This window comes from Solenopsis invicta, chromosome 13 (genome assembly GCF_016802725.1).
Source record: "Solenopsis invicta isolate M01_SB chromosome 13, UNIL_Sinv_3.0, whole genome shotgun sequence".
NCBI classification, from domain to species: domain Eukaryota; kingdom Metazoa; phylum Arthropoda; class Insecta; order Hymenoptera; family Formicidae; genus Solenopsis; species Solenopsis invicta.
In genome coordinates, this window is record NC_052676.1 from 2,471,602 (window position 1) to 2,484,698 (window position 13,097).

Sequence of the window (13,097 nt, forward strand, 5' to 3'; positions counted from 1 at the left end):
GGTTTTTGTTATATATATTTTTTACTCCAATTTATTGATTGTTGATTAAAAATTTTTTTTATTTCAAGTGTCTATGTGTATTTACATCAAATACATGAAATACATATTTAAATTTTATTTTATACATTTATACATTTAATTTAAATACATAAATACTTGAATAAATTTAATCAAGTTGAAAATTTTAGCCAAGTTAATAACTTTTTTCTGTGCATTATTTTTTATTCAAGTTTTAGCTTCAAAATGTTATACAAAATGTTATCAAAATGTTCTAATTTTCTTTTTTCTTACAACATAATATTTTTATAATATACAAAAAAATTTCTATATAAAAGTAATATTTATGTATTCACTACAGATGTAGTCACTATACATTTGGATATTCTTGGTACTATTTTTTTTTCTCTTATTCTTTATTCAAATTTTAGCTTCAGAAAGTCGTAAAATGTTGAAATTCGCTTCTGCCTAATGGTCTACGTGTATAAAATAAATATTTCACAAAATGAAATAATTGCGAAGCAATTTACGCGAAGTACCACACAAACATTATAAGTGCGACAAAACATAATTCTCTAAGGGCCGATTGTTCCACCTTCGGGGAACTGTGTGGTAATTTATCTAATGGACAATTGTCTATGTCCGCACATCCACTATATACCTATGCACAGACACAGTCATTTGTCCATTAAATAATTTACTGCATAGTTAATCCTTGGATGGAACAACCGGCTCTAAAGTAAATTAAAAAAAAAAAATTATGTAAGAAATGATGTGAGGACAAATGAAGTAGCTGTAAGAAATGAAGATATAGAAGAAGCGAGCGCAAGGAGAAACGAGCTACACGACACAGTCGAGGATTTTTCCACGCTGTAACTTCGATGAGCGAAAAAGTGTCGCTTCGCTTCGCCGACAAAGCGCGCCAGGATTAATTTCTCGACGGTCGAAACGACCGGAGAAGAGAGACGCGGACCAATTTATCTTTCGCTCTCTTCGGCATTCGCGCAACGTCATACGCTGACCTGACGCAATCGCGAAGGCAAAAAAAATCATTCTATGAGAAGGAAGGGGGGAGGGAGAGGATAGAGAAAAAAATACGACGGAGAAAAGAGAGCAGCTACTACACACGAGCGATACCCGCTAATTTTATCGATGCTGATTTATCGATGCTGATAATTGCGATGGTAAAATAACGCAAGATTTTCAAGGCCGTAAAGTACCGTTAGATATTGATGGGCGAGCGGATTAATTATGAGAGCAATCGAGATGAATCTCAAATTCTCAAATTTCACTTGGCTCCTTTAATTTTTCCGTCGTTTACAGCGATATCGATCGATCAACACGGTGGATGCTTGGAAAGAACAATTTTGCTAAAATATAGATCTGAAACAAGGTTGTTAGAAGTCAGGGAAAATCGGGAAAAGTCAAGGAATTGACAAAGTATATTAACTTAATATTAAATTCTAATTCTAAATCATCAATTTTTAAAGATTATTAAACAGAATTTTTTAAATTATTTAAGGGAGCGTTGTGAATATTCTTTATGATTTTTAAATTTTGTAATGAATGAGTTGCAGAAAGTCATTAATTTTTGCAAAGTTAAGATGTAGTATTTTATGTTAAACGATTTCGCAAATAACTCGCAGCAAGATTTATAAAAAATTCATAATATTTGATTGTGACGATTTGTTGCGTAAAATTTCATTTTATCTTCGTTTCGTTTATGAATAGAAAAGATAAGTGACGCAAAATGATTTTTGTTTACCCATTTACTCGTAGCCAGTTAAAAATTTCTCAATTGAAGTATTTGTGTAAGTAAAATGAAATAATTTTTTTCTTGCAGTTCTAAAGTAGCAGTAAATATTATATTTACCTACTCTTAAACTATTTTTATTTTTATTCTTGAATGATCAGACTTTTAATCTAATATAACTTAATTAAGTTTAATAATATTATTAGTGTATTTGTAAAATCATTTAAATATAAAAATGTAAAAATACAAAGTTATATACATGCTTATGGTGAGGTGTCTGTATTTACTTACAAGTAAATAATTTTACTTAAACAAAACAAACAAATGCTCGCATTAAAATAAATGGTTTTTTGTTAAAAAATTAGAAAAAAAATTCTTTTTATGTATCATGGCTAAAAAATAAAATATTGAAATTTAAAAAAATGCATTTTATAGGGGATAAACGATACATTTATGACATCTTACCAGAATTTCCAGATAACATTATTCTTCTAAAAAAAAAATCAAATATTGCAAAAAGAGCGATTTTTTACACATTAAATTCGAATTATTTTGGAAACCTGGCATGAAATTTAGTTGGCTGCATCGTTTTCAGCACCTAAAAATCTATGAGAAACATTCAGTCTGATTAAAAATAATTTAGATTTATTTTCTGATCTGTATCCAGCTAAATTTTCAGACGCCGCAGTAAAATCGTTCCTTCCATGTAACGCGATCGTCGCAATTGTCGCGTTTACTGATTGCGACGTGTGTCGCGCCGGCGCGCAGAGATATCTCACGGGAGGATCAAAGGAGCGCGCGTGCGAGGATGAAACACGATTGTACGGCGCGGAGCAGCGACGTCCGCGAGGCGGAATTCAACGGATGCTCCGCTTCTCCCCCGAGTTAGGCCGGGGCCCCTCTCTATTCTTAGGTACCATTATTTACGAATCGCTCGCTGGATTCATTCCGAATTCGGGGGCCGCCCCGGGCGAGTGACGGAATCCGCGAGATCCACGGAGAGGAATTTCGACTCCGCTACCGCGGCGATAATGGATCTCCGCGAGCGTCGCTCGTCGCGTTGCACCGCGTCTAGCAACGTCGACCGCACGTGCGACCGCGGCCGCCCGTGAAAGCCGCCCGTGTGTTTTACTTTGTGCTCACAAATCCCCGGCGGCCCGCTCTATTTTCGCCGATGATGAGGGATTCCGCGGACGGGCGCGAATTCTAAACGCGCGCGTCACGCGGCCGTACCGCTCCGCGTTTCGTTCGATCTCACTCGCGCTCGGTTTGTCCTCATTGAGGGCAAGATTCACCGCGTATTTCGATTCGCGCTGCTGCTGATCGAGAGTGCTGCAATGCCACGATTGTTGCAAGCGCACGCACTCGTTAGACGTTACAATGCTGGCTTGTATAGTAACTAGTTAATAATTATCGTTTATTCTATAGAAACGCTTTTCTCCCTTCAACAATTTTTTCCTTTTTACATTATAAATTAAATTTTGAACTTGGGAAAACAGCAAATTAAAATTTGTGTTAAAAAAAATAGCCAACTCAAGTTAAAAATTAATAATTATTAATCTTATTTAATTTTTACAACTTGGTTAATTTGAATGAAACTTAGCTAATTTAAAATTCTTTATTTTTAATTTATCTCGAGATAATTTAATCTCGACTTTTAAATGACCTGATTTTTTTATTTATACGACCTTTACGTAACTATTGAAATTAAAATTTCATTTTAATTTCAATTTAACCTCAATTTAATTAGGCCAAAAAAAATATATTATCTTATCCAGCATTGTAAATTGCATACATCTTTGCTCTTGTACGCAATTTCGATATCTTTTACTGATGCCCAACGTAAAGCACGAGTACAGCGGAAGAAGTAAAAGATAAACTTTTATTTTATCGTACACACTTTTAATTGAATATTCGAGATAAGGTATGTCGATAGATGGAACTAATCACATTCGTAATTTTTCAAATCACTGTTGCGCAATTTTTATCTTTTTTTTCTCGCGTAGGTTGGTGCGACCGAGTTTTCTTTTCATTAGTCTTATCGGATATCTAACTCCGTCCTTTTTTAATTAACTTTATTCACGTGTCGTGTATCAGTTTTTAAACATCGAACTTTTTATATGCATAGATAAAACTGTCGAGTAACATGAGCGAAAAGAATCTTAATCGTTCGTTTAATCAGTGAAGACTGATTTCAAATTGGACGATCAAAAGTTCAAGGTATCTCAATTTTTTCTTTAAAAGAATATTTTATCTCTGTCAGAGTCCTTTTGGTATCTTTAATTTTTTCATCGAAAAAATTTTATTGGATGCTTTAAGAAGGAGGAGATTATTTCTTAAGTATGTTATTCGGTAATCTAATTTTAAAAAGATTACGACATTATATTGTGATATAAAAATAAAAATTTTAAAAAGATATGTAATACAATGCTTTGAAAAAGTTGAACTTTAATTTATTTTGAGTTAATTCAATCTCCACTTTATTGTATCTTAACGATTGTATTTTTGTCTTACAATTAGTGACATGTTAACTTCTTCTGTGCCATTTTCTTTTATATTTATCGTGAAGTGTTGAAGAAATGTTTTACTTGACAACTCTGAATGCGAGACGTTTTCAAATTTACAAAAAAAAAGACGAAGAGTGACGAAAAGTTATTGAGCAGCCGTGAATTCTAATTTTGAGGGAAAGTGATGCTTATCTAAATAGAGCGTGAATTCTTTCTTAAAAAAAAATTTTTTTTCCCATTTGTTTTTGTGAATGGTTTTAAGAGCGATATCGTGCTCTAGAAAAAAACTGCTGCGTGATGCTGTGAAAAAAATTTACAATCTGCAGAGCAAGCTACTAATAAAGTTGTTCGCGTGATTGCTGCTCCAGGACGAGGACGCGATGCTGGAGCATCTGGAGCAAGGCGACGTGATCGAGATGATCAGCGTGTTTTTTTGAAAATAGCGCTGCCGCGTCGCGAGCGTATTCCGTATTAACGATCCATTTCGCGAATTTTTAGGACAAAGAGAAAATCGTCGGTGAAAAACTAGAGAACTAGATAAATCAGAATAAATAAATTGTCGAGTTTTTTAATTGAATTCTGATTAATTTTAATTAATTTGATTTATTTAAGTTTTTAAATATCATTTTTTGGTTTTTCTTCGTAATTAATTTTGAAGAAGAAAGATAATTTAAAAATTTACTTGTCAGATATAAATTTATCTCGCCGAAATAAATCTTTATTTAAATAGCAAAATAAAATTTTATTTTTATCGAAGAAACCAATTAATAAGAAAAATGAGATATATTGCACAGAAATGTATATTTTCGTCGCAATCAAATTTTTTTACAACTAATAAACATTGAAGAAATCGCCAGTGACATTTGTTCACTTATATTTACTCTTCTTTCTTGGTTCAAATAGAAAAGTTAGTTAGAGTTTTTAAAAATTGGAAAATTGCGAGCGTCAGATTTATAGCATGAAGTGTTGGCACTTTAATTAAATGGACTTTTTAATTATTATCTGTTTGTACTAAAAAATTAATAATTTTAAGGTAGAGAATTTAAAAAATATAATTAAATATGATTAATTAAATCGACTATTTAATTACAATTTGTTTGTACTAAAAAATAAATAGTTAATTTTAAGGTAGAGAATTAAAAAAAATAATTGCTTGACGTTATCGACGTGTAATTTGTCCAAGAAAATAATGCAAATATGCACAGATGAGTTTTATCGGATAGGTCGATCTCTTTTTGGAAAAAAAGAGAACCAAGGAGGGTGAGAAGATCCAGCATTTTCGATCTATCCTCGATACATAAGTTCGTTGATCGGCCGTTCTTCTCGTTAACCTTCCAGCTGCGGCATGCGAGGTCTTCTCAGAATATTTATCAATGAAATAAATATACAAACGCACCGCGATTACGTCGCGCGGCATTGCCGGCTCCGAATTTTCCATTTGCGATATTAACGCGGCATATAGAATGGTGATGCAATTTTATTATCGTCGCGTGTTTTGGTGATTAACGCGTGGAGACTCGGTGTCTGTCAGTTTATCATATTTGTCCGCGTTAATTAATATTACTTATTGTGTTGCCTTCGAAGTTATATTTATTACGTTACACTTGTTTTTACAACACGACGAGAGGCATGTGGACGACGACGTTCGCGGCTGAACGGTTAAACGGCTACTTTTTTTTCTTTATTCCTTTTACTTTTATTATCGCAAGAAACTAGGCTCGAATAAATTGAATCAAATTTAATACAAGCCAGACAGTAGACCTTCGTGCGTGTATCATAAAATCTATAGTATCTTGACATAGACGTTTCTGTCTTAAATTGCGAGCATCTCCAATGCAATATTGATGTGTATATTTAAACACTTTAGCGTTTGCCCCGATTGATTAAAAGTTGCAAAAGTGTATCAAGGTCCACAAGTTAAATTATCCATCCGCACATGCGCATCGAAGTCCATACGTTAATATATTCAAACGATTGTTACTTAATATGCTTAAAGCGCAGTCAACTGCGATTTAAAATGTCAGCTAAGATTGTACAGTGAGTAATGTGAACGCTTTCTTTTTGTCACTTTTAAAATCGACTCAATCGGGGGTAATTAAAATACTATATATATTTGCGTTGCAAATTTAGTTTATTCCAGATCTTCGTCTCTGTGAAGTTAGCACCTCATTTTTCTGCACCGCAAGTTTTTATGCAAGTTCTATTTGCACCCTCAATAGTTCTAAAGTTCCTGACAGTTTATAATTCTATATCCATTTATTTACAAATGTGTTTTTGTTTTATCAATTCGCAATTTCCGACGATAAAGTCGATAATTTTTTAAATCTTCGCGCAGTTCTCACGAAGCTTTTCTTCGTATAGACATAGGCATTTGGCTTTTACTCTATTTCGAAATCTCCGCGTTTCCGGAGTGAATACGAGCCAGGTTAGAGGCATATTGGTTGTAGGTAACAAAGGACTATATCTGTGCAGCTGCGGTACGATGGCTGATAGCGCAGATCTCGTTGTGCTTGATGAATGGTGCAGTACGAGTAATAAAAATCCAGAGGTTGTGCATTTACGCGTAAAATATTATACAGATAGTCTACATTACGCGTGAACAGTGTAAACTACGCAGAAAAAAAATAGTATCAAATTAACAAGTCATTGTTTCATATATAAGCAAGAATATAACATTTTTCTGGTAGAATTTATAATCTTAAACAGACGTAATTTGCTTACACGAAGAAAAGAATTTTCTTTATGTAAGCAAAATTATGTCTGTTTAAGATTATAAATTCTTCCAAGAAGATTTTATATTTTTGCTTATATATGAAACAATGAATTGTTGATTTAATAATAATTTTTTTCTGTGTATGTATAAATTGTCATTTAGGATCACTGCACCAGTTGCTAAACAATAATCAATAAATGACTATTTCAGAAAAGTAATAAAATCATTTTTAAATAATAAGTTGCGAATTAATTGTATTTTTTATGCTCTAATTTTCGTAAAGATTTCATTAAAATATTTTTTATTTAAAAATTTAATCATATTAAACTTTCATTTATATGTTCATTGGCTGGTTTCACATTTTAGAATATTCGTACGAGATCTTGTGCTGTTAGGGATGTGATCTCGGTTGAATTTTTGTTTTACAGATTATTTAGACAAAATTCCGTTATTCGGCGAATCGATGGAACGAAATTACCTTGCGCTTTAATCGTTCCTTCGGATAAGACTTTAAAAGAACCGCGTAGAATTTTCTTTAGAAAACACTTGGGCGCAGTGTGACCACTACAAGACGTCGATAAACAGTCCGCGTGAGCTCAATACCAAATTCATCGTGTAAACACACGTTTTATATCTCGTGTTCGTAACTATCGTCGTGCCGCGTTGTGAGCGAAATTATCGTCTTGCCACAGGAAGCGTGGAAACCTCATTTTATTTCGGTGAGTCCAAGCGAGCGTTTGTCGCTCGTCATCGCGAACAAAAATACGAAAACGCAGATGTGCGTGAGAAGCGGCGCGACGTGCCAACACATTCGAAGAGGTTATCTCTTCTGGTTAGGGAGAAACGTTGCTCTCAGGTTTCCCGCATTTGTATAGTGTTCTAGTTCCTTCATTGACGTTTTCGTAACGCGCTGACTGACGAGAATATTACCGCAATTTGCCCGCAAATTTATATTGTTTTATATCGTTTGAAAATTCGGGTTATATCTGCACCAGATTGCTCTTAATTACCTTTTTTTTATTTTATTTCTGTATTATTTTACATTATATTACTCCGTATAATAGGTGTTTTGCTATTTAACTGAAAATACTGTTCAAAATTAAATTTTTATTAGCGCAAAGATAAAGATTATTGCTACATATATTATTATTATAAAATAAATATATTTTTTATATGATAGATTATATAAGTGATATATAAATAGTTTATATGATGCAGTGATATATTTTTGTATAAATATATTATAAAAATGTTTATATTTTTTTATATAATAATAATATATTTCGTATGTTTTCTTTACGTGGAGTAAAATAATAGATTACGCAGCAGTAATCGAGAGCGTAAAATTATGATTACCTCTGTCGATAAAGTAGCTACATTTACTTTATTCTACAGTTTTGCTTTTATTATCATGGATGGCGCAAGGATGCATTTTTCGATTTACTTGCTTGCGCGCTCGTTGAACTCTTCAGAGTTCGGATCTTTTTTCTAATATAGAAATTTTTAAAAGAAAATTATACGAAGAAGTCTACGAAAAATTTTCATCATACTCCAAGAAAAAAAATAGTAGAAATATTTAGAAGCAAATGTTACTTTCGATATTTTCGTCGGTGTTTATTAGTTGTAAAAAGATTTGATAACAGAATATACATTTCTGTGAAATATATTTCATTTCTGTAAAATATTTTTTTCCTACTAATTGTTTATTTGCCAGAAATAAAATTTTACGTTGCCGCATCTAAATAAAGATTTATTTTAATGGAATAAATTTATATCCCCCAAATCAATTTTTTAATTATAAGCGCAGGATATCCTCTAGTGGGACGTACAAATAAACGGGACGAATAAACAGTCAGAATTCTGATGACACAGTTTATTATAATATTGTTAATATTTTGTTCGCGTAAGATACAGGCGTTGATTCTTGCGTTTTAACGAGACGGTTTTTTTCTCGCTTTATTTTTTTTGTTTTTTTAATTTCCGAATAAATCGGATTCACAAAATGCAAAATGCAAAGGTGGAACGAAAGGAAGCAAGGGAAGCAGATTACGAGTTGATCGCAAGAAGATCAATTATTTGACAGATGCGGGAGGGAGAGAAGAGGGAGGTAGTATCACAAGACGTTTTAAATACGAAGTATTCGCAAGCGTTAGTTAAATATTGTAAACAATAACTTAAATGTTATAAATAAGAGGCGGTGCGCTTCTCTCGGAGAAACGGCCCGGCTCGGCTTCGGTGATTCGTAGGTACCAAAGAAATCAGTTTAATTGTTCATTTGTACACTGAGAAAAAAAAGTTAACTAAACTTAAATGCGTTCAGTTGTTTATAAATTATTTGATTCAAATATTATTTATTGAAGTCAAATACACGGCAATAATTCGAATGAATTATCTGTACTTATCTCAACACGCATTTCTTTGAATCAACAAATGATTGCTTGACAGCCCGTGTCCGCCGCGTTTAGTTGAACATTAGAGTGAACTAATATTTTTTAAGTCAACAACTTTTTCTCTCAGTGTATGAAACAGGAGCGACGCTTTTCTCATTTGTATTCTTTCCTTTTTCCCTTTTGCTTTCTACAGGGAAATGACAGAGGTTTCCCTTAAAATCTCGTAAATGCTTCGTAAATAAAATCTCTACATCATTAAACCGAGATTTCCGTTTCAAGTTTATCGGCCTGCGAAATTTAGCTGTGATTTCTCTCTTTTCGCAAATTTTGTTTTGTTTCGCCAGGAGAAAACGACAATCTTTTCACCTTTCTTTTAACGAAGAGATATACATATTTCGGAAGAAGAATGAAAGAGATAATTGAAATAATTAAAAATCGACGGCTGCTTCGCCATTTCCCTCGATTCAGTTTTTAATTAATTGTGTGGCGGACGGTGTTTTATTGATCCTTACTAATGTCTTCTTAAAGCACAATAATGTTACCTCCTAATTCTTCAGCTCCTCGCCGCGTCCGCCATTTGTTTCGAACTCTTGCGACTACTTTTTATTTGTCTTTTACACGATTATCAGACTGATTAGCAACCGATCTTGGATGTGCACAGCCCCACTGAAATATAAATTGTGTTCATTACTCGCCACTATTCCGTCGCGAAGCCTCGTATCGCTCCAATAACATGTATGTAACTTCGACAAATAATTTCTACTTCTTCACATGTATTAGGTTGGAGCAAAAGTTAGTAGTGACACATATATGGTTCAGTAAATCTACATACGTACAAATATTTAAATGTTGTATTTGAATTTCTTAATTTAAACATTATGAAAACTTTATTTTGTCGTCGATTAATTTTAATTTGACCAAGGCTCGTGTCCGTGTAATTTATCGTTTGTCTCTTTTTGAAAAACATAGATTATAACGTATAAACCTCTCTTTACTCTTTTTGGATATACCCAAAGAGAGTAGTTCCCAGTTCTCAACGTTCATCGTATATATTCATAAATATTTTGAAAATTTAATTGAAAAAAATATGTAGTGAAGATTTTATATATTGTATAAAATATATTTTAGAAGTAGATTGAAAAACATTTCTTGTTAGTATATGTAATTATCTATTAAAATACACATATATTCCAGACAGCACATAATATTTCTAAAAGATTTACAAAATATTTATAATAATTTTTTTACTTATAAATAAATATTGTAAAAAATATGTAGTCTATGTTTTAACAATATTTTTAATAAAGATTTTATGATTTTTTTCTTCGTCTATATAAAATATTTATATAATATTTAAAAACAAATAATAATAAATAATTATTATGTATGCTGTTTGAGAGAAATATATTGAGAAAAAAGTTGTTAACTAAATTTTTTAACTGATTAAATTTTTTTTAGTTCAAATATTTGACTTCAATACATGAATATTTATTAATTGAAGAAATTTAATCCAGTTGAAAAATTTAGTTAAATTAACAACTTTTTTTCTCAGTGTACACACAACATTGTACAAGTGTATATCACAATCTTTTTGAACATTCACATTTTTTGAACATAGAAATATTTATGTGTAAAAACATGTAATAATTAAAATATTTTATGCTGTTTGGGGTTACGACGTTTCGGCGGGATCCCGTGGAATTTTTCTCGGAACTCGAGCCCGCAATATTTGTTCGCAACTACGAAAAACAAAAATGCGGAGAATACTTACATCCGTTTCGTTTGCCCGAGCGCTGTGGCGATTGTTCCATCGCGTGCTCTCGTTCCCGAGCCTTCGCCCCCAGAATCGCTTCGATCTCGATCTCCTCGTTGCTGATCTCGTTCTCCTGTTTGACTATCTGCTGTTTCTGCCTTATTAGTTGCTGTAGACGGTCCACCAAACTCTGTACGCGATCGAATAGAATGTAATAATGGAGATATGATTAAAATATAATTGAATTAATAATATGATTTTTAAATGTAATATTTTTTCCGTATAAACTTTTGTTTATTTTGGACGGTTTGAGCCAATAATTGGCGAGGAAGTACACGTGTAGCTTGTGCAGTTTAGGATGTACTCACGATCTCACTATTTTCCGTGTCTTGTACAAAAGCGCCGTAGAAGTCCAGAGATTCGAGCGGATAAGCATGGGCCCTATTGATGTCACTTGTGGCAGAGAACAACACGAGTGCCGCCAGTAGACACAAGCTTGTCCTGGCGACTCGTCGACTACCTCTTTCCGTCATTTTCTTGTTTCTTCAACTCTTAATGAAAACGAGATGAGAAGCATATACAGAAGAAAAAATAGAATGTAATAAGTATAACGAATTAAGAATAATAAAATATGATGTAAAAAATTAATGTGCGCACACACACACACACACACACACACACACACACACACACACACACACACACACGCACACGCACACATACACGCACGCACACACATTCTCTAAATATTTTCTCGTAGAGTGAAAAATTACATGAAAATTGCACAAGCTCAATTTTTACTTTAATTCATAGGAACAAATTTTGACTCTTGTTAGAGTGACGAATCACTTGAAAATTTGATTAATTTAAAAAAAAAAATGACATTTTACTCTATGCGATTTAGGGAGAACGACTGAATTATCGTCACAAAGATTACGATCGCATAATGTGTAATAAATTATACGAGCAAGAAAGATGACTTGGATGAGAATTACGAAGCATTTATAATGTTAAGAGCGCTTTATTTAATGAAGTTGTTTTATTTATTGTATAGTGCTATTATATAAATATTTATTTATTAGTTGGTATCATGCTGTAAGAATACCGGGTATAATGTTCCGGTGAATGCACAGTGTAAAATAATTGTCCTTCTTGGACCAATTAGAAATTTTTCTTTTCCCTCTAAATTTTAAAACCGTCGTTGTATCCAATGTTACATTTAGTATTTTTATATCATGGAACATTACGAAGATCGAGAAAATTGAGAGCAACTGCAAAACGCACATTAAAAAAAATTTTATGTTTGAGAGTAAATATCTTTATTTTAACATTATTTTCTTGATTTAAAAATTCTTGATTTAATTTGTTTCGAAAAGACAAGGAAAATAAAATAAAAAAATAACTGTACGAGCAGATTCATCCGACTTCTATTTTATATATTCGATAAAATGAGGGTTAAATCCTTTAAATTAAATTTGCTTTAATTTAAACGAGTCAAGGGGAATTTGTCGATGAAGCGTAGAAATCGTTTCGCCAACGCGCGATATTGAGAGCTTAACTTACTCTAGTCGTATCTCGCCGAGAATTCCGCGCTCTTTGTACGACACGCGGTAGCAAAGTGAGCTGCGAAGGGCTGTTTCATCCTCTATTATATCCGCGCGCGGGTATCCTCCACCGCTCGTCTCTCCTAATCGCCCTGTAGCGAGGCGCGACGTGGCTGAAGAAACAAGGTTGCTCGATACTCTAAGTGGGCTTGTCGTTTATTGAATTTTTTTTTTACCGCGTGTGAAATATTAAAGCCATCTTTATTTTTGAATTCCCGATTGGAATCCAAGGAAAACCTGATGTCTCGAGCTAAGCGATTTTCAATTTTCTTTCAACACAGAATCGGATCAGTGATGATCGGTTTTCCTTTCGTCTCGTGAATCGCAAATTCGTAACTTGTATATAATTTTGCGTAAATGACTTTAAAAACACGTGTTGA

General features: G+C 33.0%; 2 protein-coding genes across 5 annotated transcripts in view; one reads left to right on the forward strand and one right to left on the reverse strand.

The window, feature by feature from the left end:
• LOC105202260 (DNA ligase 3) overlaps positions 1 to 13,097 on the forward strand; it is a 96,862-nt gene that overhangs the window by 33,628 nt on the left and 50,137 nt on the right. For 2 of the 3 annotated variants that reach the window (XM_039456682.1, XM_011170681.3), the window contains exon 1: positions 7,536 to 7,689. The exons of the other annotated variant lie outside the window; for it this stretch is intronic. The gene's annotated coding sequence lies outside the window, so the exon portion shown is untranslated. Of the gene's footprint in view, positions 1 to 7,535; positions 7,690 to 13,097 lie in introns of those variants that run through there. 3 annotated transcript variants of the gene reach the window in all.
• LOC105202259 lies at positions 8,835 to 12,772 on the reverse strand. Of its 2 annotated transcripts, XM_011170679.3 has the most exons (4): positions 12,677 to 12,772; positions 11,482 to 11,664; positions 11,132 to 11,303; positions 8,835 to 10,026 (listed from the first exon to the last, which is right to left on the reverse strand). In XM_011170679.3, the coding sequence occupies exons 2-4, from the start codon at positions 11,644 to 11,646 to the stop codon at positions 9,995 to 9,997; spliced, it is 369 nt and encodes a 122-aa protein (XP_011168981.1). In that variant the 5' UTR covers positions 11,647 to 11,664; positions 12,677 to 12,772; the 3' UTR covers positions 8,835 to 9,994. The 2 variants fall into 2 exon arrangements, with proteins under 2 accessions (XP_011168981.1, XP_039312618.1); XM_039456684.1 differs by lacking the exon at positions 12,677 to 12,772 and having other exon boundaries at positions 11,482 to 11,790.